This window comes from Ammospiza nelsoni, chromosome 10, assembly GCF_027579445.1.
Source record: "Ammospiza nelsoni isolate bAmmNel1 chromosome 10, bAmmNel1.pri, whole genome shotgun sequence".
In the NCBI taxonomy this organism is placed as follows: Eukaryota; Metazoa; Chordata; class Aves; order Passeriformes; family Passerellidae; genus Ammospiza; species Ammospiza nelsoni.
The window spans coordinates 17,637,569-17,664,779 of NC_080642.1; the positions used below are offsets into that span (position 1 = coordinate 17,637,569).

The window sequence follows — 27,211 nt, forward strand, 5'->3', positions numbered from 1 at the left end:
ACCAGCCTCAGTACATCAAGTGCCTTCCCCTCAGTCTGCAGGGATGTGTGAGGATGAAAAGACGCACTCTGTGCAGCCGTGGGGGAGACATCTGCTCTGTGCTGGTGAACCAGAGTGGTGGAAAGCATTCTGAATGCACCTGAATGGGGTCAGCAGTGAGAGCTGCTCTCCTTCTCTTTCTGGGTTGGTGCAGTGCTGCTCCTGGGCATGTCCTTCAGAATGTCATTATACACAACTTCACAGGGGTTCTCCTGTGCTGGTGTTTCTGTTGGTGACCTAACAGACTCTGCTTCAGAGCTATTTTCTCCTGAGGTAATTCCCTGTCTTGCTTTTATTTATTGGTGATAAAAGACTATCACAGATAAATAGGCATGTTCTCACTTGACTCGATAACTTACACGGCATTGCTGAAGGTGATTTACAGTTTATACATGGAAAGGATTTGCTGATCTCATTAATAACTTTCCAAACATCTAGATAAACACGCTATTGCTCTGAATCAAATGAGCATGAAACAGCCAAGGTATTCACCTGCAAGGGCTTCTGGCACTCTGCTCTTTCCCAGACAACAGAAGTTTGACAAAAGAATGTGGGAACTGCCAAAACGCGTTTCTCCTCACAGCCACCCAATCACCCTAAGGTGGGAGATTTCAGCTATTCTTGCTAAATTATTCTTCTCTGTTGGAAGGCTTGTTGACAGGAGAAGATTCCCAGCTCTTTGATTTTTAAATCAGGGCTGTATTTCACATCTCTGAGACTGCGGCCCGTGCAGTCATTTTGCTGCATCCTCTTGAATGTCCCACCAAAGCCTGAGATGCAAAAGAGCAGCTGAACAATCTCTACAAGCATCCTCCATCAGGGCTGTAAAAGGAGAGCTGAGACAGCCCTGGGTATTCCCTGCTGAGTAAGGCTGTTGCCATGATTTGTTTCATCAGAAATAATCACCTCCTCTTGTTTTATGGGCATCTTGTTATCTGCAGATCTCCAAGTGCTCTGTTGCTTAATTAAACCTCGCAACAGCTTTTAGGTGTATGTATTGTGAATCTTATTGCCATTGCCTGAGTGGATAAACTGAGGCAGGGATATTGAAGCATACAATTTGGGTGTCTGTGTAGTTACCTTTTTCAATTTAGGGGGCCCAAAGGAGCAGCCCTGCTTCCTCTGCTCCCTGCTTCTTTCATGCCATCAACTCCTGTGGGAGGGTTATCCATAAAAAAGCAATCTCCCATGATCTGTAGGAAGTCGAGCTGGAAGTTAGTGAGCAGAAGGTGAGGCCAGGCCCACTGGGAGGAAAACGAATGGTTTTTCCTCTCTAAGACAGTGATACACAGTGTTGTGTCCATGAATGCCAGAGGCAGGCCAGGCAAGCTGTTCTCAGCCACTGGCAGAGCCAGGAATTACAGCTGTCTTGGTCTCCATGTAGCTGTGAGATTGCCCCTCATTGAGAAGCTTCAGGCTGTGAGGGAGAAGTGTGGGTGAATAGCTTCCAGATGGCTCCTGGCATGTTTGGGGGTTTGTAGGTTTGCCCAGTGAGGGGCAAATCTCCTGTCCTGGAGATACTCAGGAGTGGTCTGGACACAATCCTGAGTAATGTGCTCTGCAGAGCCCTGCTTGAGCAGAGAGGTTGGAGTGGAGAACATCCAGTGGTCCCTTCCAACCTTACCCATTCTGTGAAACTTCAGCTTGATTTTCACATCTAGGAGAGAGTTGGGGTGAAAAAAGGCATCTAGGGAAATCCTGGGTGGTTTGAGTCTTCTTCCTCTTTCAGAACCTCTTTGGTAGCGATTGCCACATTTAAGCGAGGGTGCAGCTTCATGTGCCTCAAGTCCAACACTTCTGAAAAGGTGGGATCTGTGTAGAACAGAGAAACATGCAGCTTGAGCAGATTTAGGGAGAAAAGGACAAACAATTGGGCTGCTGTTTTCCTCTTGCTGAAGTTGAGCTTTGTGCTACATTTTGCATTGGTAATGAACTAAAGGTGCTCATGTGCTCCAAACAGCAAAGGGCAAAGAAGAGAGAAGCAACTCATCAATGTATGACCCTCTCTAAAGTGTCGTGGGTAATCAAGTGTGAAGTACTTAATGGATCATGATTTGCATGCCACTATTTTGATTGATGTACTACTTAGTAGAGGTTTGATAGTTTTTTACAGTGGTGTTGATGGGAGTCTCTCAGAAGCAAAGGTATTTAAAAGATGTGTAGATGTGGCACCTAGGGACATGGCTTGGTGGTGGACTTGGCAGTGCGGAGTTAGCAGTTGGACTCGGTTCTTTCCCTAACTAAATGACTCTGTAAGCACCTTGTCTATTTTCTTTAGTGCTGGAGAGAGCTAAAGCAGTGTTTTTTTGAAGTCATTGTGTTCCCAGCATCTTTGTTAAACAGTCAGAAATAGTGCAGAGTTGTTATCTTGCATAGACCCTGATCTCACCAGAGCTGTCTATATTTAGCCATCTTCCAAAATCTTTGTGTCAAGCAATTCTCTGGGGAGACCAAAATAGCTTTTTTTTTTTTGTTTATATATAATGCTGTACAGCCATCTAGAGAGGATGTGATGATTAAACCATATTAAGACATCTTGCTATAGCTCTGGAGATAGGAAGTTTAATTGTGTTCCAGGCTGCTCACAGTTAAAGCCAGAATAAAAAAAGCCCAGAAAAACACTGTAGTTTTTAGTTTGCTGCCATCACACTCATGATACAAGTTCAAACAGTAGCAGAAAACATTGCAGCTATGCTGAGTTCTGCTGCAGAGTGAAATTCCACTTGCACAGAAGAAACAGCATTTAGGGATTGAAGGCCAGCATCAATCCTCAAATTCTTTACAATAGACAATTTGTCAAGGGGTATTAATGTAATTATTATTTCAGCCAATTTGCAATGTCTCAATAGCCTGCATAAAATACAAGCACCTTTAAAATAACGGGGAATAACGTCTTAGGTGCTCTATAATACATTACAAGTACAATCTTTGCAAAGTCCAGGACCCTGAGCTGATGCTTGTGTTAGGAGCAAACAGATATTTTAAACAGGAATGTCAGAGCTCTGTGGTGGGCCTTTCTGTCTTAAAGTGCTCAAGCTGATGCTGTGCTCTATCACAGGCTTATCTAACTTTGGAGGTTTAATTGCCTTTCTACAGAGCTGTTAAGATTTAGGAGATGAGAGATAATCCCAGGCTGGCTGGACAGTGCTTTTGAGATACAGATCTCTGTTCTCATCAGTGCTTTTACACCACTGGGGAGAGAAGCTTGTAAGCAGGTCTCCTGACAAGAGGATTAGGGCTTGTTAATGTAGAGATTCAGGCCAATTAATCAGCTTTCACTGGAGTATATCATAAAACTTCAGTAGGGATTTTTTTCCTCCCTGTAAAATGTAGTTGCTAAAGAACATAAATCGCGTTTTTCTGTTTTGGGTTTTTTATAAAAAAAGCCCCACCTTATTATCTTAGGTTTGCTTGAAAATCTGTCAGTTTTGTGATTCTCCTCATGCTGCTTCTGTTCAAGGGAATCCATCAACTTGTTTTTCTAATTGAGTAATTATTTGAAACTGATTAGTTGACTCATCCCTTAAATCTTACAGCTTGTAGAAAGGTGATTATACTTCCAAAGTTAGATGAAGTCTGTGATAGAGCAGAGTGACAGCCTGAGCTCTCTGAGCTCATCGAACCCTTGGCTCAGAGCAGTGTTTTAGAGATGCCCTTAGCACTTGGGTCAGTGCTGGTGCTCTCTGCTCCCAAAAAGGACACGGCTGCTCCTGAGCAGAGGCGCTCTGTCCTACCAGGGCATCTGTTCAGTGTTCAAACACTTTTTACAAGTAAACATGCAAACAGTGCCCTGCCAAGTCCCCAGTTCAGCAGCACGTTCCTCTTCCTTAAAGCACTGAAATGTGGAGCTGTGTGTGCTTTCAGTGCTCTGCTGCCTGCAAGGAGGGGACAGGTCCCAGTGCCACTGTGCAGGCACAGCGTGTCCCCAGTGCTTCCTGCTGGTGGCCGTCGGCCGCTTCGCTTGCGCTGCCAGTGCTGGCAAATATCTTCCTGTAGAGAGCAGAGCAGGTTGGGATTTTCACTTCTCCTGCAAAGTGCTGACTCCTCACTGGGAAAGGCTTTTTATTTTTTTTTTTGATTCAGTTATTTTCAGTCACAATTTTTTTCACCTAGTCCTTGAATTTTTAGATTTCTATTTTTATTTCAGACAAAAGCCCAATGCAGCAAGTGTTCTGTCCAGGGGCTGATTTTCCTTGGTGAGCTTTTCCAGCTGTTCCCCCCTCTGGAGCAGGGCTGGGAGCTTTGTGTGCTGGTGGGGTTGACAGAGCTGATGTGAGATCAGGGTGCTGTCAAAGACCAGGAGTGAGCATGATGTGAGAAATGTCAAGCTTATCCCCATCTACTCCCCCAGCTACCACAGCTGTAGCAGAGAAAAGGGTTGCATAGATAAGCTATTATTATTAATACATAGAAACGTGAGATTTTCAAATTCCTATATTTTTAAGAAGAGGTTTTTTTAGCAGTTATGACCTATCAGCTACGTAGCAAAGTTCAGAATAATTCTTAATTTTTAAGAATTAAAGCTAATTTTTCATTTTTAACTTTTCTGTGTACGTACCTGTTAAACTTAATATATGAATTGCATATGTATTTAATTTTTTGGTTTATGATTTTGACTATCTAGTTTCTTTAGAAAAGGGGGACCGATGAAAGATTTAAGTGATCTGACTGATGGACAAATTTAAGCTTTTCAATTGATTGCATTATCAGCATAATTATATTTCTTTTGCATGAGGTGCAAGTTGATTTGCAATATTTCTGTAGAAGACAAGCAGTATGTTTCTCTGTGTGAAACACAGGAGAAGTGATGCTGCTTAGGAGTGGCACTCCAAACCCACAAACCCTGTCCCTGCAGAGAGGATTGTGCAGTGCCCAAGTGCATGGCAAAAACATCTGGCAATTGGCTCTGAAAACTGTGCAAAGAAAATGATACCCAGGTGAACAGGACCTCCTTGGCCGGGATTAATAGGCCATTCTGGTTCTTGTGTCATACACCTGGGAGTTTTGTTAGTGCCTGTAGCTCTCTCTCTTGAACAGATTGCTGTGTCAGATGCCCAGTCCTGTTGTGCTTGTGCCCTTTCCTCAGCTGGAGACTTCATTTTTTGTGGTTTGTTTCCCTGGATTTCATGTATATTAAAAAAAATAAATTAAAGCTCTGCAATTCAGGTCAGAAGATTTTGGCTTGTTCAGGAATTTTATCAGGAGGGCAGTGAAGAAGCCCACATGGGTGGTGGGTTTTAAAGGACAAGCTGCTGCGAGCACAGGCACAGCAGCTGCAGAAGGCCGAGGTGGATGGGCAGGGAGCCCTTGGCACAGCTCAGACACACAGGAGAAGCACCCAGGAGGATTCTGGAGTCCAGCCATTGCCTGAGGATGCAGAGGAGGTGTTGGGAAAGCCAAAGCCAGGCTGGAGTTTGTCTGGTGTGGGATATGAAGGACGCCCAGAACACCTGCTCCTGTGGGCACAATAAGGAAGGCTGAGGAAAACACGGTCCCAGGCCTCAGTGGGGAGGAGATCTAGTGACCAAGGACATGGCAGAGGTATTGAATGCCTTTTTGCCTTGGCTTTCACTGGCAGTGTTGGCCCTGCAGGTCCACCAGAGGCTGTCAAAGTGAAGTGTTACAGGAGAGGACTGAGCACAGGGGAATTTAAGTGAAGTGGAGCTAGTGGGATGTGCCTGATGGTGCAGCAGGGTTTGGCTGAGGGCAGTGCACTGCCATTCCCTGCTGTCTTTGACAGGCTGTGGCAATGGAATGGGCACCTTCAGTAAGAGACCTTGGATGGTGATGGTGGCTTGTTTCCACACCAAAGATCACTCCAGCTCCTCACTTCTTAAACTGAAGTAGGCAACTGACTTTCTAATCTCCCATGAGCCAAATAAAAATCTGGCCACCTGTCAGTGAGGTCTCTCCATGGGTGCACAATCAGGCAAGGCACTCTTAGATCTGCCAAAAGTGTTTGAGTCCTGCTGTGACTGGCATCATGGGATCAGTACCCTGCCTTAAATCAGCAAACCACAGCACTAGCAACAGACCTGTTGCTAAGGAAAAAATAACCAAAGAGATTTATTTATTTGTTAATGATTGTTCAGATTGGGTGTGTGAAAAGCTCCTCCACTTGGTTTATGCTGCAGCTTTGCAAATGAGGTGTGAATGCTTAACCTGCTAGGGTATCTGCATGTACAGGTCCAGTGGCTTGGACACTCAGATTTTGGATTTCAAATCATACTACATTAATGTTCCAAGGTCCCTTTATTTCTGTTTTGAACTTCCTGAGTTTTTTACCCAATCATGGAGTAAAAGTGCTCTGCAGTCAAACAGTCTAGACTCTTCCCCAGTGGGATTTTTGTGTTTCCTTGTGCCACTCATGCATTGAAAATACATACTTAGTGTGTAGAAATACTGGTTTTCTCATCAGAGATACCAGCTAAAGATGGGGAGCTCCTTTTTATGTGTAGCAATAGTACAGTCATTATTAACAGGAGGCAAAGATCTTACAGCGTGAACATCAAAGGAATCTGACGTTATTTGGAAAGAGCATTTGGTATATCACATCACATTCTACAACTTGACTTTTAAGAAATGCTCAAGAGAAAGCTTTTTTTTTTTTTTTCCCTCCTGCTTGGCTTCTAAGGATCTTTATTTATCACCCTCAGGGGCATTACAGTGAGTAATTAGATTGGACCAGGAGAATGACTTAATTTTATAAGAAACTCATTAATTCATCCTATTTTAAATCTTCTCATTTCACCCCAAACCCAATTATGCTTGTAGTGGCAATGATCTGGAAAAGCATTGTCTCGTAGGTATCAGGGGTCCACTGGGACCACTGGGGTATTCATGTCGGGGAGACAAGGGTGACTCCCTTTCTTTGACTTTTAGGTCAAAAGACCTGGTTGCTGGGACAGCTTGACAATTAGAAAACCCTGATGAGCATTTGGAAGAAAAACAGCTGTACAATAACAGAGGGGTTCATGGTGCGGGGCAGAAAGCTCATCAAAAGAGACTATCCAAACAATTGAGTTCTATAATTAACACACAAAAATCTGTTCAGAAATGGTAATAACAGTAAAAGTAGGCTTAGAAGATGCTGCCTTCTTATGTGGCAGATGTAGTTTTGTTACGATGAGAGAGAGAAAATCCATCCTCTTAAAGCCTAAGAACAACATTCAAGGGGAAAAGTAAAAGTAACTTTTTGTTCCTGAGGGTGCAGTTAAAACGTGAGCTCAAAATATTTCCAGGGAGAAGAGCTGTAGGAAAAGTAACCAGTGATGAAACACATCAAATGTGCTATCAAAGTATTTTTTCAAGTCTTTAAACACAAATTTCTTTTCTCACTGAAATGTATAAACGTGACATTGAAATATGTTTTATTAAATTATATGCCTTGTCCTTCATTTCACCAAGAGTACTATTTTGGAACCTTTCTTTAAAGTTGGCTACAATCATTGACTTAAAAGTAGTTTTCTCTCCTCTGTTGTGTGCAGAGAGAGATTTGATTCAAAATTGCTTCTCAAGGAATTTTGAAGTTTTCTTGGGTATGTAGCTAACATATTTTTCTGCGTCAAGAAAGGGAACTGGAATGCATAGCTTCTGACAACTGAGCTGACTGCACAGGTTTTAGCAGCATTGTTTGCCTGCCTGTGATAATAAATGTTCTTGGGCGTACAGAGGGCTCCTTTTGGGCAGGAGGGTGCAGCAGGAGCACGGTTTGGTTGTGGACCTTCCCTTGTGTGGAGGGAAGGGGCACAGGGGCTTCATGGCCATGGCTCTGCAGCCAGCGCTGCTGGCCTGTGCAGGACTGCGTCCCGCAGGATGAGCACTTCACAACATCTCTGTCACATTTGCTTCTAATATCAGTTTATTGACTTAACTAGATTTGCTTGAATAAAGCCACGTTTCTGTGCTTGTTTTTCCCTCTAGTCACTTTATTAGGTCCTAATCAGAAATCAGTATTTTCTTGGTTGCAATCCTCTTCAGCAGAGGCGGAGGCTTCAAGCAGGATTTCTGATTTCTGCTCCCTTGGTCCCTGGTGTCCAGGGCTGTGCCAGAGCTCCTGCCCAGCAGCTTTCAGCTCGGGGCTGGCCCCCTTGGGCATTCCCCATCCCGTCACTGCTCAGATGCCAGCCAGGCTCAGGGGTGTCTCCCATCCCTGCCTCCAGCACTGCCAGAGCCTCTGCCTGGAGCTCCCTGAGATGCTTTTAGGATGTGCACTGCATTTTTAATGGTTTAGGAATTTGTCAGCAAAGAGGTTGGGATTATTTCTTTATCCAACCCTTTATGAACATTACACCATTTTAATTTTTTTTTTAAAGGACTGTTAGGTGTGCCAAGCCTTTTCCCAGCTCGGAAGGAATTACTGCCATTTCCACAAGGATAAAGGAACAATTTAAGAGCAAGTACTGTGGAATATTTTTTTTAAACAACTCTAAATTTGAAAGAATAATTTTCTTCAATATTTCCCCTGCCCCCAATAAAAAAACCCCAACAATATAGCTTATTTAAAAATAGTTAAAACCAATTTAATGCAAGTATTTTGTTGTAGCAGTGTTTAAAAAGAATGTGATTAGAGCCCCATCCACTATGAGATGAGATTTTAAATTCTGAAATTGTTGCCTGAAATTTTCTAGTCAAAAATTGAGCATTTGGAGAAACCAAGCAAGCAGACTTTGCAGCCCACACACGTATTCTTTCTCTTTTTTTGAGGAATCTTTAAGTCTGAAAGTCAGGTTTTAATGTGAAAACAGAGTTGGAAAAACAACTTGAGAAAATTTACAGCTAGATTTGACTGAAGTTCCATAATTCTTCAGAGCAATTTTTGAAGTTTTGACATGCATCACTCTGATATATTTGGAAAAAAGAAGGAAAAAGGCATGTAATAATGACCAGCAATGTTTGCCAGATCTTGTCTTGTTTTAAGAGAAATAGAAATCAAATAGATGTTAGTATTATAACTCAAAGACATCAGTGTGATTATTTCAAGCTGATGTCCATTTAAATTAATGTGATTTGTTCTGAGGAAAAACTGTGAAGTGAAAATATTTTTGTTTGAGAATTTCCCTTGAATGTGCTGCAGCTGATTGTAACCGTGTTACACTTGGGGGCGACCTGAATGTGAGAAAAATTTTTTTTCTCCTTCAAAATACAAAAAGAAACCTCACAGAAAGAACTAATTAAGGCAAAGCTAAGAAATTGAACTCAAAGTTTGCATTGCACATGTGAACTAATCTTTTTACAAAGGCATCTTTCGAAAACTGTGTAAGAACCCCATTCATGCTGGGTCTCACCCAGCAAATCCTTCCTAGAAAAGCAGCTGCATGAAGATTTGTCATGAGCAAGCAATAAAGACTTCCAGGGAATGAGTTCTGTACAGGCTTCTTGTTTGCCTACTAAATCATTACCCTTCAAAAAAAAGTCCATCTGTAGTTGTAAGAGGTGTGTCAGCAGCACTTCATGCTAAGAACAGCTTTTACAGGATTAGGCTGGAGTTTTTAAGTGGCGCTGCCATGGAGCTCTTGGGGGCAAAGAACTCCTGGTTTAATGCAGCACATGCTCTAATGCCCTTTTATGTCTGTTGTGAAATGTGGTGAATCTCTGAGCACACTAAAATGAAGAAAACTGTCTTCAGGAGTAGTTGATTTTTTGAAGCAAATGGCTGTGTGTGCTTTAGGAGCAGCCAGTGTGTTTGGAGAGCTTTCTTCAGGTCTTGAAATATTAATGATCTTGGCTTAATATAGTAGAAAACAAAATACAGTGCATGAAACGAGGGGGAAAAAATCCTTGAGTTACAGAGTGTTGACCTTGCAGTACCCAGTGAATACATCTATTCCCTTTTGGACCATGGAGTATGAAAAGATAGGGAGGAATGGTCACAAAAATCTTTACCTGTGATATTTTCTTGTCTTTCTAGAAGCATGTTATAGCCCAAATAGGATTTTCAGCCTTGAACTAAATTGTTGAAGTTGAATTGTTGAAGTATTTTAATACCCCAAATATGCTAAAGATAGCTCACTGTTTAATTATTTCTGTGGTTTGTGATGTTCATATTAAGAATAATATTAGTTTACATGTTTAGTGTTAAAACTGTGAATGATAGAAAGAATTTTGTGGATAAAGGCTGTCAACTTGGTTTCCTCTTGTATTCTGTTTTTCAATGCCTTGTCTTTATATGTGGCAGCAAGATCCTTCCTGTGGGTGTCTCTCCTGGTCATACACAGACTTAGGAATATTTCTCATCTGAGCTGTGACAGTGAAAACTAGGAGTAATATCTAAGGCCAGAATCTGCCACTTGATTGCTGCTGTGGTTAAGCCCAGAACACATAGTGATATAACAACTTGCTCACCAGATAGTGCAAATCATATGTTAAAAAAAAAGAAGGGTTATTTTGTTTGTTTGTTTGTTTTGCTGGACAATTCCCATCCCAGGCAGAATAAACTGTTTTCCAGGAGTTGCCTTTGCATTCTGATGGTGCCTGGCAGACGTGGTGGGTTTGAATTTGTGTTCAGGGACCAAAACCGTTCCTGACATGGGGCAGGCTGGGTTTAACCCCTGCAGTGCTCCCTGCCAGAGCTGTAGCTGCTGCTTTTAATGCAAACCCCAAGGCTGTTTGAAGCATGGCCAAAACACACCTTGCAAGTCGAACCTTATCTAATGCCACGATGCATGAGAGCTCTGTAAATCCCAGTCACTTGGGCAATGTGTTTCCCAGGCTCCTCTGGTCCTGTGGCAGCCCCAGCGAGTGTCACCAGGGTGATCCCCCAGCGCTCTCACACACGGCATGTGGCACATCGTAAAGTCAGGACTTGTTAAGGACATTTCATAAATGGCTTTGGCTAATAAGAATGAAGTAACTTGCTCTTTTAGAAACGTGTTACTAATATCCCTCTATATTTCCCACTGGAGGGCTTCATAAGAGAAGCAGGGAAAGAGTGAGGGGGACTAAGGAAAGGTTGAAACAGCAAGAGTGAGCCCTGGCTGTGAGCGGGCTTATGCCCTCCCAACAGGAGCCTGTGTGTAGCAGGGGAACTCTAAAGGTAGTGTAGGTGATAAATGACAAGATGTGGGAGTGAGTCACACAGTAAATACTGGGAACAGCCTTTCCTTTTTACTGGTTTGGGTGCCTGGGAATTTTCTCTCTTCTCTGCAGTGCTAAAAGCCAGTGGTGGTGATGGTGGGCTTTTTTCTCTAGCCAAGGGAGACATTTCTAGGATGACATACCTGTTAGCCACCATGAAAATGTGTTATTAATGATGCTCATGAGTTTTTTCCAAGTGATGTAAAAGTAGCTTTTATGAAGCTGAAGTCACCCAAAGCTTGCCAGCTGCACGTGGGCCCGGGTGGCAGTGGTGCAGCTACTGTTGTGCCCCAGCTTTGAGCAGGGGAGAGCATTGCTGCTCTCTTCCCTTGGGGAGAAAGAGCCAAATGAATTCTGCCTTGCCAGGAGGGAGATGTGCCATTTCCGGGCATGTTGGGTTCCTGTCCCACTCCCTCTTAAAAATTGGCAGTGTCTGACTGTCAGCTGCCATTCCTTAAGTGGTCATAGAATAAACCAATTGCACCCCTTTTGTCACGCTCTGTGTGTGTGGGGTGCAGGTGGACATGGGTTAAGCCACATGCAACTCCACAGTAAGCACATAGAGGCAGCTGATTTTCTGGCAGTGTCAACAGAAGAGTACAATTTTTTATTTTTTTTTTTTTGCCATCTCTAAGCCAGCTTTTAAAATGGCTCCTTGTTGGAATTAGAAATCAGTATCCCCTGACGTAGGACTACTCATTAAGAGTGTGATGATTGTTAATTCTTCACCTGGGGCTAAGAGGACATCATTAGATCTCTTTGAAATGTCTCCTGCCTTGATTTTGAATGAGTAAGCTAGCAATTTATGATCACAGCCCGGGCCAGTAACACTCTCCTTTCCTGTTCCTCCATCCAGCTTGCAAAATCGGATACTACAAGGCTCTCTCGACAGACGCTGCCTGTGCCAAGTGCCCTCCCCACAGCTACTCCATCTGGGAAGGCTCCACGTCCTGCACCTGCGATCGCGGCTTCTTCCGAGCCGAAAGCGATGCTGCCTCCATGCCCTGCACCCGTGAGTTGGTCTTTGAGCAATCTCCAGCCCCTTTTATCACCTCTTCTCTGTGCCTCTAAAACGTGCTCTGCTTCTGACAGCAGCATTCAGTAGCTCTCATGACCCTTTGCTGATGCACTTTGCATTTTGGATCACACTTATGAGTGACAGTGTTAGTCCTCAGCCTCAGTTCCTAATGGTGGCATGGCTGTGCTGACCCTTGCATAAATAAATCAGAAGACACAGTTAGAAAAGAGGGACTTGCACACCTTAATAACACAGGTAGAAATAAAATACAGGCCTCAGTTCCAGTCTGAGCACCTGGCCAGTAACGCGCATCACCTTTCATATCTTTAACTATGAATATTTGTAAAAATTGTGAAAGCTTTCCTTGTAATTGTATGACCTCAGGTAAACAGGTAATATTTATAATCTCATTATATTTCTAATTTGCTTGAAATATAGCTGGTGACCCTTAGGAACCCAAGTGTTCATCTGAAAGGGTGGTAATAATAAATCTTAAACTTTAATGAAACTCCCAATGCATGGTTTATTTTTTCCTGTGTAGGTAAATAAATCATGTGCAGCAAATGGAATTTGCTTTAGTTCCACCAAAATACCTTCATCAGGGAAAAGGAGAGAAGCATTGAGCACAGTCAGGGTTGCTAGATAAACTCCTTGTCCTATGTGTTGGTTAATCGCTCGTGCTGTTGAAGACCTGGGATTCCAGGCATGCTCTGGTGTTAAATTGTGATCCTCTTGTTCCTTGGTTTTCACTTTCTTAGGAGCAGAGCATTTTGAAACAATAAGTGAAAGGGCTGTATTTTACCAGGGGGATAGCCATGTGTGGCATTCTCTGAAAACTATTGGAAGTGTTTCCAGATTTTTGGAGTTCAGCTGTATATTTATGTAGAGAGAGAGTGTGTATGTGTGTGAGTGAGGAAAGGCCAAGATATTTCTTTTGTAACATTTTAATATATTGAAAATTAATTTTGTGAGAGATGACTCACATTTATTTAAACCTTAATTTCTCCCTTACAAGGCAGAAACAGAGTATGTCCATAACTAAGTTAGCACTCATCCCTTCCCCACACTCCCTTGATTCCAGCTGTTCTCCAGTGATTTCCTTCTTTTCAGCAGTGAATTCTGCTGGGTGGTGGTTGAGGAGGCCAGGCCATAGCCAAGAGCAGCTGCTTTTGCTTAGTAGGAAGCAGAGTGGTGCATGTATCCCTTGCCAAGTATTGACTGGGAATGGAGTCTAACTGTATTGTGAAACCTTGTCTAAATGGGCAAGAACATGCTTTCTATAATATAATTTACACTACTAGATCTAAAACGTGACCAGTTTGATAGAGAAAATGTCTTTCTGCAACAACAAAACTATTGTGTGAAATGTACACTCTGAATAACATTATACCAACAAAAGTTTTTCAAAGCCCTGGTCCCTGTGAATGATATCTTGACCAAATTGAAATCAAATTAGTAATCAACTGGTTGAATTTAAATAGGCATGTGAAGTTAGGGAAGTATGAGGAGAGAGCAAAACATTTCCAGATGGGGAAATTGTAAGCAAATGATCTGTATGTTTGCTGGCGTTATTGCAAAATGTACCCCTGCAAGCTCAGCCCTTTTTTGTCAAGTCTTGGGCCTGCTGCAGCCACTCCTCCCCATTCCTGTCTTGGCAGGTCAGACAAAGCTGAAGTTCCTGATCTTGGTGTTTTACCCCAAAAATACAGAGAGGAAAGGAGAAAAGGCAAAGGCTGTGGTGGTGCTGGCCCCAGTCTTCATCTCTGCAGCAGCCTGGGAGGGCTCTGCAGGCAGAGGCAAGCCAACACCACAATCCTATGGACAGCTGCTCTTGGAAAACAGGCCTGTCTCCGGAGGTCCTGGTTCATAGCTTTGCATTCTCCTGTAGCTGAAGAGCTTGTTTTTCTGTGATCCAAGGTGAAGGATGCCCCATGAGCTGTTTCTGAGCTGGCCTGGGGGCAGCTGTGCCCCCCAGCCCTGCTGTGCCCCTCTCTGAGCCCTGCCTTAGCTGTGCTGGGAGGGACCTGCTGTGCAGGGCTCTGGAGGCTCTTCCCTTGCCATGCTGCCCCTCTGAGTGGCTTCTGCCCATGTATCCCAGTCATGGGACAGCATTCAGAGCTGCCAAAGGAAGACCCTTCAGAAGAAGATCCCCATTTGTCTGACTTTCCTGACAAGACGTGTAGACAGAAGGGAGCATAAACATCAAAGGCGCTTTCAGGTGGATTCAGACTGTAATCAGTTCTTACCAGTTGGTTAAACAAGGTGACAAACCCAATTCCCTTGTGCTGACAGCCATAACAATCAGGCACCTTCTTTGTTCATTATGCTCTCTTTAACTCTGGTATTCTCATTCAGGCCTGCATTTAGTAATCGCTCAGTGTGACGGCACACTAATGAAGAAATAAAACAGTATCTGAGATCCATTCTTCTAGCAAAAAGATAGACTCTGCTCCACTGGCTTGTAAAATCAGGTTTCTGTTCACTTGGAGAACTATTAGACCAGGTGAATAAAAGTAACATTGGATAATTTGGAAAGAACACCTGGAATGGACTGTGGATTGATCCCTTCTTTATTATTCCTAAACACTTTTTAAGATGAAGAACTTCAGACTTCTTAAGATGTGTTTTTGTAAAGCTTTGACCCTTGGCTATTGATTTCCTTTAGTAGTAAACTGGCTGGCCTTGTTATTTATCTTGCCTTCTAGGTTGGGGGAGGAAGGCTGTTAGGACTTTCCATTAGCCTGATTGTGCTAGTGGATGAAAGGGAATTAGAGAATTTCCCTTCCTTTTCCTTTCTTGCAATTCCCATGATAAGTAACAAAAGCAGTAGCTACTTCCTGGTGTGCTGGCCGGGAGAGGTGCTCCAGAGTTTTACCCTTCCATCGCTCTGCTCTCTGACATTGCTGTCCCTTGCTGAGCTGTAAAAACTGTCTAACCTCAGGTAAGACAGGCATCAGGCTCCTAAACAAGTTACTCAAACTCTGGTTTTAGTATTCTGCTCTATTTCAGCTCTGCTAGAGTGAGTAACAATGTCTGGTGTAAAGTTTGTGCAAGTAAGGGCAGAATGTAGCAGTGAGGGTGTTGGGAGAGCAGAGTGGGCTGTGTCAAAGGCAGGCAGAGACCCTGACACACACGTGTTTACTGGTGCATCTTTCCCTTCAAACTTGCTCCTGGGGGTAATCAGCAATGTGTCTGTCAGGGCCGAGGGGCAGAGCCAGCCTGGATCTGCTGCTTTGGCCAAACTTGGCAATTCAGACTCTGAGCTCTGAAGCACTATTGGCTTGTCAGCTGTGTGCTTTGGGCATGGAGATGGGATGATGGACTTGTAGTACACCTGAGCTCAAACCATTGGAAGCACCTTTCCCTTTTGGAAGCAAAAGTAATGTCCAGGCAACTCTACAGGCCTTCATTATATTCCAGTACTTGCAGAGAGGAAGGGTCTTTCATGAGGTTAGTAATGTAATGGAGAATAAATTGCCTCACCCACATATGAATCCATGAGGCAGGAAAACAAATCAGTCTCAGTCATGGCCCTTGTCCCTGAATTCCCTGCTCTGTAAGGGAATTGCAGCCTGGTGCAGGCAGGTGCAGTTCCCACCCAAATTAATGGGCGTTGCTCCTGCCTCCCCACCATTAATGAGTTGGGTTCTCTAACTCCTAACAAACAATGCTCACATTATGAGCCAGAATGGGATGGTTTTGTATTGTTTGTGTTGTCTGTTCAATTCAAATTATTAATGATTTTTAATTGGGAGCCCTTTACAAAAGAGAGATTACCATCATGGACTGTCCAGCTTGAAATCTGCCTCAGTAAATGACCCTGAATAATTAAGTCAGTTGTGTCACCCAAACAGGGACTGATGGATTGATTGATATTTTTCATGGCCTGAAATATTTCGAAAACGGTTGCATTTAAGACAGTTTGTAGTGGAGAAGCTTGGAGATTGTAAGAGCAGATGTAGTGAGATGCAAGAGAAGAGTGCCTGCTTTACAAGGACCTTCTCCAGTCTAGGTTATCAAGAAACTGAATAGCCTGACTTCAAACAGCAAACATCACTTACTTGTCTTTACATTCCCCTCTTCTAATTGAATTTAGTTCTCTGCTGTATTTCCTTCAGAAAGTATAGTGTTTTTAAATTACCATTTCAGTGCTATTACTCAAGGCTCCTGCTTCTAATGCTTTCTGACAGTTATCAGCATAATGAACCATAATGAAATGATGAGCAATCTACAGTGGAAACTCAATGTGAATTCCACTAGAGCTGTGTGACTGTGTTGTTAAAATTTGAATGCACATTAAAATAACACTGTCCTTATTTGTTTCCAAGGTCAAGGCTTTAAAAAAGGTTTCAAAGGTCTAAACACTTCAATTTTGTTAATGTTGCAGTGTAATATATACCCTTAACTCAATCTTGTGTTACATTTAACATATCTCAGAGATAAATATTTGACTTGCATTTTCAAAAAAGAGTGAATTTACCTACCTAATAACTGTGGCTGCAAATGAGTAATTACGTAGGAGCTGATTATTTGAGCACATGTTTATAATGATTGCTTAAACTATAAACAATATAAATAAGCAAATGTGCTCTTTTTCCTTCAACTGAACTTGTTCATTTTTTAAGTTTCCAGTCCGATATGGATTATCACCACTGTGGCTGGATACACCACACAGTTGTGCTGGCTACTGTATTTTAGGTGGCTTTGCACTGGCTTTGCCACATTTCCATATTTGTGCTGGCACTACTGCAGTCCTCTGCTGTTGGAGCCTGTTCTCTGTAGTATGAGGTATATGCCAGCAGAGCCTCTGATCTTCAGAATTTAAATTTATGACATAATAACTCTTCCACATCTTTATATATATGTCTGCACCTTCAATAAATGATTTTGTTCTTAAAACGTCCTGTGATATTGTTCATTATGTAAATAGTACATCAGAATACCTTTTAAGCTGTAGCACAGCAGTTACAAGAGCAGAGGGAACAGTGGGTAGGCTGTAAGGAGAGAATGATTTTTCTTCTCCACGTAGGCTGGGAAAACGGACCATCCATCCCTGCATTGCTGCCAGACTGAAAGAAAGGGATTGTGAGTGATGGGAATCTCAAAGGAGAAAGCTGTCTCCCCTTGTGTGTGGTGATGGGCTGAAGGAATTGAATAAGAAGGGGAGTGGTTATGGCTTGAGAAGAGATGGGAGTAATTTGACAGTGTGTGTTTATAATCAGTAGACTTGGAATCATCACTCCTTTAAATACAGCAACTGTTTATTAGCTGTCTTCTGATTTTCTGGCCAGAGCCTTAAATTAACAGAGACATTTACTCAATTAAATGGGGGCTTTGATTTGGTTAGTCAGGACCTAGTTCTGTAGAGTTGTTGAAGTAAATTAGAGGGCAAACAGCATAAGAAATTCAGCAGTTGGGCCAATTACAGAACAGCTTATTTTTCTAGTTGGATTTCTTTCCTGTCAGACTGTCAGATAACTTTCTGGTTTCCACAGTGGAATTCTTTTTATCTTGAAAGAGTGAGTGAACACAGGTGGCATTGTCTGCAGCACAGTGCATTAGAGTAGATGTGATAACATGGCTTAGCATACGTGACAATGCAAAATGTTCTTATATGGCAGCTCTTGGAAGGGAAGCCTAGAGCCCAAAGGAGTGGTACCTGCGAGCATCAGTTTCCCCACACCTCTGCCAGTGGTAACTGGACCTCTTTGCTTAACTTCTTTAGCCTTTTTAGGAGAGGAGCCATTAATTGGATTGTTCTCTGGGTGAAAGGAACAAAGTCTATTGTGAAGCTGGTAACTGGGTTACTTCTGGCGAGTAAATAGGAAATCGTACATTCCAGTGAAATGGGCATTTTGTCACTGGCGCTGCTCCAGCATCCCTGGCTTGGCAGGACTCCCACTGAAGTCAAAGGAATCTTGCCCAAGTAAATAAATGAAGAATTGTTTACCAAATAATTTGCCTTATTATAACCCAGTTGTAAAGCTGACTGTGCAGAGAGGAGAGAGGGTGGAAATGGAGCAGATTACTGGTATTTTAAGTGATGCTGCATCTTGCGGTCTGTTGGCTTTGGTCTCACCAGTTGTAAAACACATAATCTGTGATGATAAATGGTCAGGAATAGCCAGGCAGGCAAGAAGTGAGGGCTGTCCGAGCTGCCTTTGCTTGTGTGAATTAGCCCACAACAACAGGGGACCTGTCCACAACTGCTGAAAGAAGCAATTAGTGGCAGTAACATACACAACTGTCTGAGTAAAGTGTGGGCTTTGTTTGCAAGCTTAAATGTACAGGACCCAGGTATTTACTCTGTGTTAGAACTTTTCTTTCAGATGGTTAGAGATCAACAACAAAGGCATATCTGAAGGGCATCACAGCTTGCATGCTGAAACATCATTGACAGCCCCACTGCTGTACAGGTTCAATAAAGCCTTATGAGATGGAAAGAGAAGGCCAAAGTGCTTCCTCTTGAACACTGTGCTTGGCACGGCTTTGCCAGACGTTTTAGTCAGTGAACTTTAAGGTGTTTAAAGACATTGATTATTTAATAATTACTTTCTTTGCATCCTCTCTGCACATAGTAGCGAAATACTCTCTCTTTAATGCTCTCTGAAATACTCTCTATTTCACGCTCATCCCTGTCCCCAGTGAGATGATTCTAGGATCATGATGAAATTAAAGAGCATTGATTAGAGTTGTTAAAGGCCATCCATACAGTACCAGTGGGGTGAGGCCTTGCTGAGAGAGCAGCAGTGTGACCCCATGGGTGAGGCTGGCAACACAACCAGCAGCCTTAGTGAACCCTAGTACTGCCTCTCTGTGCCTGAGCCAGCCCTTTCAAAGGCACCTGATGTGCTTATGTCCAGATATGCTCCAAACATCTGTGGAAGCGTCCATTGTGTGGACCCTTTTTTTTTTTTTGTGCACCTCTTTATTTGGTCTCTTTATTCTTGCTGTGTTAGACACAAAAGCTGCCTCTCAGATCTTGTACAGCAGATGTGCTAAACTTTTCCCTGCTTCTGACAGAGCATTTCTAGTCAGGTTTTCTTGCCATTAGGCAGTCGGATGCTTGCTCCCAGGTGCCTGCTGCTCCTTTAACTTATCAAAGACTTTGCTGCTCCTCTGTAGTGCAGCCAAGGCCAAGCTGCCGATTCAAAACAGGCCAGTTCATCCTGGGCTCCTTTTAAACCACGGTGTGTCATAGCAACCTTCCCTGTTGTATGAATCTTGTTTATTATGTAGCAAATTAGCTCAAGATTTCTGAATGCCCCGAGTTGCCTTTGAAATCAGGGCAGATGAAGAGGGTCAGCGTCCCTGGAGCAGGCTCATAAGGAGGATCCTTTTGTCAGTCCTGGGCCAAAGCCCATTGAGGCCTGCTGGTCTGCCTGATTGACTTTGATTAGCAAACATCCATGGCTGGCACACAGCTGCATTGAACAGTGGTTTTGCACGGCTTTCACAGTTTTAGGGTGAAGCTAGAAAGCTTCAAACTGTAGCAGAATATTGGTTTAATTTTAATACAGTATTTTAATTTTTTTTTTGTTTGTTAAAATAATTTTGAAGCTGTATCAAGCTAAAGTCTGCTTTTTCTGCCTCAAAAAAGAAGTGATATTTTCTTCAAGGAGAGTGAGGGAACAGTTAAAGAAGATTAAAGTCTTTTCTACATGCTTGAGGTTTTCTGATGTCTGGTGGGAATTGCCAATGAAGCTTCCTTCTGATTTCACACTGTCAGGCGAACGCAGGCTGAATGCAGTGTGACAACCCACTTGAAAATAATTATCCACTGCCCTGGCTGCAGAGACATCCGTTACCTGCTGCAGAAATGTGCTTTTACACACGTGCCCAAGCAGATGGAGTAAAGTATTTTTTTAATAATTTTCTCCTTCTGAGGCTCAAAAGTTTCATCATGCTAGTTACTTAGTCACACACATACCTTTAGAAAGCATTTCTGTTTTAAAGGAGGTACATTTTAAATGCACTGATCTGGTGACTGACAGGATGCTCCTAACAAAGGCTTGCCTTCTTGAGGGTATATGTTTGAAATATCTCCATTAGCACTTCCATGGAGAGTGTGGGTTTCAGTTTGCATTTTTAATAGATCTCCTCCCACAGCCATATCTTTCAAGGTAATAAATCTTAACTATAACAGAGGCTAGTAGTAAATAGATGTGGTTACAGTCCTAATACTGATAATATCAGTTCAGTCCTTAATGGGTAATGCTGCTGCCAGAATAATTCACTACCACTGTTGATGGCTGAAGACTAAGCTGGCATACAAAAAGGAGCTCCTGAAGGAGCCCTCTGCCAGGCTGTGACAGAAACGTGCAGACAGGCAGCTATTTGTGGCCAAGAGAGCTTTATTTTGGGTGTCACCAGAGTGGGTTTCTTAGAAGTGCCAAATTCACTTTAAAGGAATTAATTGTCAGAAAGAACCCCGTGCTGAAGTGCCTTTTGGTTTGTTTTGTGGTGTTTTTGTTTCTCAACACAATAAAATAGTATATTAGGGCTACTTGTGTCTGATACAATTGGCCAAACCAAAGCCCTCAACTTTATCTTCAGTCCTGTGACCATGGGACCTCTGAGAAAAGCAAAGAGGAATTTTTTTACTCGTGTCTACCTTTGGTGAATGAAAGTTGTTTGCCCAAAATTTGGAGCTGCTAGTTGTCTAGAGTGGGATTCTGGAGTCCTGTCACCCTGGGCCAGCAGAGAACCAAGCTGCAAGGTCTTTGTTATTTCTTCTCATTTTATGGGGCAACAAGGTCACTCAGGAGCTGTTTTGCTGGGAATCATTTCTTTCTCATCTCCGTTCTCTGTGCTTTAATCCACACCTCCTAACCGTACACTGTTGCTGAACTAAATTAACTGGTTTAGTGAAGACAGTATTCTTGATGTCAAACAAGTCTGTCTGGTCTCCTTGTAGAAAACTGTAATTGAATTTACCGCATACACCCACAGAGACTTTTAGAGAAACACCTTGCTGGGCAGATCAGTAATAAAAAAGGAAGATGTAAAAACCAGGGATATTAAAACCTCTGTCATAACCATTTAAATACAGTTCCCCAGCACAGTGCCCTTACAAGTCTACCTTCAGATCCCAGGGTTAGTTTTCAGGGATATTTTTTGGTTGCGTGGATCTGTCGGGTTTGCAGCTGTAGGGAGGCAGGGAGGACAGACTTGGTTGGAGTCTCCCAGCACAACCAACCAACCAATCAACCAACCAACCATGCCTGCCTGTGTCCCTGGAGCCCCTCCAGCTTCAGGAGCCCAGCTACAGCATGTCCTTTGCCATGGCTTTGGGTGGGTTTGTGCTGTATGGCATTTGTCAGGGGAGGGGCTCTCTCCTCCCCACTTGTGCCTCTGTGGTGATGCTGCACTTGCAGTCCTGGCCTGCCCTGGTTAGACCCTGTCCTTGGGCACAGGGCAGTCCTGGGGTCTGTGCTTTCCCTGTATTGTACATGAAGGGCTGGGCGCACTGATCCCTCAAGGCAGCAGGAATATTCACTCAGTTGTAGCTAATCCCCTTTGTGCTATCTTTCTTTGAAACCATTCATTCCATTGGGGTAGACATTCTTTCTCCTTGGCAGAATGGCTTTGCCAAATTTGTGGGGCTGAGCCTCCTACATTTGTGCTGCTGTCCTTTGGGGACAGGACTTTGGGCTTTGGGATAATGTTCTCACTGGATGGCATCCAAACAACAGTCAAACAACCTGGTGATGTTTGACTCAGCTATCTCTGATTCCCCTTAGTCTTTAGGGCAGCTGATTTAAATGGAAAATACTGTACTGCTTGCAAATGAACAGCTTACTGAGGTGCTATTATGCCCAGTGTTAGTCTGCAGCCTGGTTTGCTTGCCAGCTGTGTCCCCTTGCCATCTGCACCCCACAGGTGCTGCTGCAGTCCTGGAGAGCGAGTTCATTACTGGATCTTCACTGTGGAAGCTCTCTGTGAGTCACTGCAGAGCTTGGACCAGGCTTGATCCATTCTGTCCATCAAAGCTCCTTAAGTGTGCCCACAGAGACCTGTAATCCACAGACAGCTGGCACCCAGGGATCCCCTGTGGTCTGGAAGGAAGGAAGGAGACAGTCAGGTGTTGGTATGTGCCCCTGTCATGGTTTTCACCAGGTCCTTGTCACTTGTACAGGCGTGTGTGGGAGGCTTCTGGCTGGAGAGAGACTTGAGTGTAGGAAGGGAGGGAGAGAAATGTTAATAAATGAAAAGTTAAAATACTGCCTGAAGTTGTAGAAAGAGTGCTAAAATACATCAGTCCTTTTAATACAAGTAGTGCTTATGCTATTAATGCCTTAAAAACTCTTGTTTTGCTGAATGTTTTTTTGACATAGGGTGTGTTGTCCTTAAGACAGACATCTCTCTATCTGTGGATGAAAGACAGATAGCTGGAATGGCTATAGCCTATTGCAGCAAGAGAAAGCCAAACAATCTGCATTGCCCAATATATTTAAGGAAATCGAATAGGAGGGTTGAGGAAGATGGCAAGATTAGCTTGATGAGGATTATTTGTTGCTAAACAGACTCTGCAGTGTTTCCCTCAGCCCTGACACACACAATGAACTGCTCCACCCAGGGCCTTCCCATTTGCTTCATGGCTCACTTGATTTTGATGGTTTTATTGTGAAGCAAGATTTATGGAGCCCCAGGAAGGAATAAAATTGAAAACTTCCGTTCCCTGTGTTCCCACAGAGGAGCCCCCGTGTCCATTCAGGGTCCTGGTTAAAGGGGCTGGAGAAGGATCCGGCTTTCAGCCCCACGATCAAACTGTGTCCCCTTTGCAGTCACTGGTGTGAGAAGACTGAGTGGCTCTGCAGATCCACCCTCAGATGCTGTTGTCCTGTGCAGGGAAAACAACAGCACCTGCCTTCCTAACATCATAAAATTAATTTTAAAATTAATCATTTTTCAGAATTAAAATGTTTAGATTTAATTTTGATTTCCTGTAGGAACTGTCGCATTTTCAAACTGTTCCAGGCAGTGTGGCAGTATTAACTCCACTCTTCCACAGTTCCAAATAGCCCATGCAATAGCAAGCTTCCATTGGCAGGAGATTGATGAAAAATGCTGCAGATCGTGGGACTTGTGACAAAATTACAGATGGTGGTGGTGATTCAGAAGCACAGGTCCTTGTCTCCTCTCTCATCTGCCCTGTAGATGTAGACTTTTCTGCCAGAGGACACAGGTTTGTGTGAGGGTGATGGTCTGGCTGTCAGGATGCTGCTCCCTGTGGGATTCTGCTAGCTGGTTTCATCCAGGTACTATCCTGCCCTTGCAGCCTGCCCTGGCCCTGAAAGGGTTTGTCTCATCTATAGGCAGAGGCTCTGTTGTCAGAAACAAAGCAAATCCTGATCACCATTGAAGGAGCAGACCCGCCCTGTGTTTCAACATCTGAAACCAGGCCCATCAATCTGAAGCTATCCCCGCTCCCTGTGCCAACAGCTCCATTGATGACTATACTCCAGGAAGAAAAGAAATTGCTTTTCTCCTCACTGTAATGTCAGCCCACCATTTGGAGACTCCCCCACATCTTCCTTTTCATGCTGGAGGTGGTGCACTCATCTCTGTGACCTCCAAGCATCTGCTTCCCTGGTTTTCCACTTCGCTGCATCTCTGTTTAGACACTGCAGTGCCCTGTCCCACATACTAATTACTGACTTTTTGCTTCTGAGGATCTTGATTCATTCTGGCACATTTTCCCATGTGAAACTGGACTTAGAGCCTTGGAAAATATCTTAATGGACACCAGACTAAGTCTGAGTTTAACCCCAAACTGGCTGCTGTATCTGAGCTAAGAGGCACATCTTTCAGTTGGCAGCTGTGGTAGTGTGAACCCTCCCCCCATGGGGGTCTTTGCTTTAGGAATACCCTCATGAAATGAGGATGTTCTTGGCCCTGGCAGAGCTGGTGCTGCCTGGGGAAGGAGGTGTTTGCACTGGCAGCACCTCATCTCAGCCCCCTGGCTGTGCTCTGAGTGGATGCTCTCCTGTGTGTGGCTGCAGTGAGTGAATGCTCTGTTAGAAAAGCCTTTTGCTGTTCCTCGCTATCAGGCTCTTGTTGTTTCCCACAGGAGCAGTTTCTGCTCAGGGCTTGCTGCTGCCAGGTCCTGAGCAGTCTGTGGGAGGACACACAGCCTCAGCTCCCAGAGCCTCTGGCTGCTGCTCCGTGCAGGGCAGACCTTCACTGTACAGTGTGCACCTGGGCCTGCAGCGTGCTGAGGCTGCTGTTCCCCCCAGAGGCTCGTGTTGGTGTTCCCGTGACAGTGCAGAGGCACAGGTGTTGTTACCTTGTGCACCTGCCTGCCCTCAAGAGAGCCCAGGTGTGAGGAAGTTTGGGGAAGTCCAGGATAGAGAGTTTGGTACAATCCCTGCTCAGCAGCTCCTGTGCTGCCGCTTGAGTTCACGATTTCAGGAGTGTCTTCCACCTCACTGCACTCAGAGTTTATTTCTGAAAAGCAAGCTCGAGTATTTGCAGGCTAAGCAGAGACCACTTTCTCATACCCAGGGGAGCTGGCAAAGACAGCTTTCGAGAGAATGAGAGCTGATTATGGGACAGAGGCATTGGGCTGGGACGTGGGACAGTTTTGACCAGTGCCCAGATGTGCAAAGCATGTCCTGTGTGCCCTTGTCTCACCACATGTCTCTCTGCCTCCATTTCCACATGATGAATAGAGATTAAAACCAGTTTCTTTCCTTTTTCTTTCTCATCTGGTTTTTGGATCAGTAAACGTCTCTTACTGTGTTCAGTAACTGATCTTTGGGCAAAAGGGTTTTGTCCTTAGGAGTCCAAAATGCTGCCAGTGCATAAATAAGAGCCATGAATGGCAGCCTGGTGGTGCAGCAGGCAGGAGGGCTCCCTGGCTCAGGGGCTGGACTCTGCTCTCTCTTCTTGCAGCAATTCTACCTGTCAACCCCGATTAACTCAGAGACTGTTTCAAAGGTTTGGCAAGAAGGGAGGATTTCCCTCCTTTCAAAATAAATCTATTAATTTTGTATTTTTGAAGTAAACACAGACAAACAATCCCTGTTTAGCCATGCCCGCAACAGAGACCTTTCATTTGGGTACCAAAGACCCATTTGAGCTCTATGTCATGTAAGACTCTTAAGCTAGCTACCTCTCTCAAAATTAAAGTCCTATCTCCTGTTGAGCATGTGTTATATCAGGTGGCTTCAAATACAGACCTGAGGAGGTGATGCAGCCCTCAAAGCCTTGTCCTGTGCAGCCTGTTCAGGCCTCAGGCTTCCTTTGAGATGAACCTGATAAATTGAGGAGGGAGCCACAATTAATCTTCCCCATAGTCATCCCTTAACAGTTTAACCTTTTTGCTGTTACACTTGATGAGTCACTTTGTAATTTCAGTAGAATTTCACATTTTCAATGTGTTTGGTTCCTGTCTTACCACGATTACTGTTTTTGTACCTTTGGCATATGAGAAATTATGACTTATTTATTTATACACTTAATGGAAACTGTTGGTGCTGGCTGATTCTTTTTTGCCAGGTTCATAGTTTCATAATGTTTGACAAATTTGCCAGAACTTTCCTTTCTCCTTTCCTTTCTCCTTTCCTTTCTCCTTTCCTTTCTCCTTTCCTTTCTCCTTTCCTTTCTCCTTTCCTTTCTCCTTTCCTTTCTCCTTTCCTTTCTCCTTTCCTTCTTCTCCTGCAAGGAGATCTAGTTGAACTTCCTTTGAATTGCAAACCATCAAATGCATTTTGATGAAATCTAAGAAGCTTTCATAAGCTTTCCTGTGTCTTGAATTTGTGACTTTACAAAATTATTTCCAGTATTTTTCTGCTAATAATATTTGTACGTAAAGCTCTGACTATCAGTAGTTAGTAAGCAGAGCTATTTTTACTGTGTTCTGGTTAGGATTGATACATTTTGCAATCTTCATTCTCATTCTGTCTCATTTCTGTTTGCTGCAGTGCTTACCTGTCCCAAAGCCCTGTGTGTGTCAGAGTCCCTGTGTGCTCTCTGCCCCAGAGCAGGCTGCCTGGTGATGGTCAGGGAAGCTTTTTGGGATGGATGAAATACCCGTCTCTTTCATGGCTTCACTCTGAATCATCCACCTTAAATTTAAGGGTACAAAAAGTGTGTCTCAACTGTATTGAAATTAGATTAAGAGTTGCAGGATTAGCTCTTGTGCATTTTCAATTTGCCTGTGGGTTTGAGGCCCGTGGGGATTTAAGCACATCAATGGGATTTGCGCCCGTGTGTTGGCGCAGGGCAGAGCAGGGCAGGGAGAGGTGCTGCAGGTGCAGGAGGGTTTCTGCCGCTGGGCTCTGCCCAGCCTGCCTTGGGCTCTGCTCTGATCCCATAGTCCCTGTGTTGGAGCCAGTTGGGAGCTCTCTGGCAGCGTGTTTATGAAGTCTCCCATCCCTGTGGTGGAAAAGCTGACCTTGTGTCTCAAATCCAGCCTCATTGCCAAGCTTGCTGTCTGGTCTCTTGTTTCTGGCCAGGTTTCTTTTGTCAGCCCTTCCTTCAGATGCTGGCCATATTTTCCTCTTCAATTCTTTCACTTTCTCCAGCACTGCCCTGTTGTAAACTTTATTTTCCATCCTTCAAAGCCTTAGTTCTGTGTCTGGCTTCCTACTCAAATCTCCATCCTGCATGCTGAAGTGTCATGTTCAGGTCCCTGCTTGATGGGCTATGGTGTTCACTGAATGTGATTTGACATCAACTTGTCTGGAAAATATTGCACTTATATTTATCAGAAAAAGAAACCCGGAGATATTTCTATAATAATTTCAATAAGAGTCTGCCTGTAGGTAATGGGGGACTTTGAAAATCTCAAGTGAAGCAGAAGTTTGTGCATTTGATGTTTTGCTTAGGAGACCACAGAAAAAAATGAGTGTAAGATATATAAATTTAACATTTTTCATAATAAGTATAAACAGTGAAAGGGAAAAAAGTCCCACTCCTGTTTAATTGCAATACTGAGCTTTCAGGCTCATTTAGAGCTGGAAAATACTGTTAGTTCATCAGATAAAGAGATCAGAGTTTGACTTACCAGCTATTTTTTTTGCCTTCATTATGAACATAGAGAAGTAAAATTCTGCTTGGTCTCTACTGTCC

The 27,211-nt window shown here is 43.6% G+C and overlaps 1 protein-coding gene across 2 annotated transcripts in view; it reads left to right on the top strand.

The window, feature by feature from the left end:
• EPHA4 (EPH receptor A4) overlaps nt 1-27,211 on the top strand; it is a 104,846-nt gene that overhangs the window by 28,895 nt on the left and 48,740 nt on the right. The window contains exon 4 of one of the 2 annotated variants that reach the window (XM_059478900.1): nt 11,972-12,127. In XM_059478900.1, coding sequence (XP_059334883.1) covers nt 11,972-12,127 — 156 coding nt within the window. Of the gene's footprint in view, nt 1-8,354; nt 8,586-11,971; nt 12,128-27,211 lie in introns of those variants that run through there. The other variant, XM_059478902.1, reaches the window with a different exon arrangement.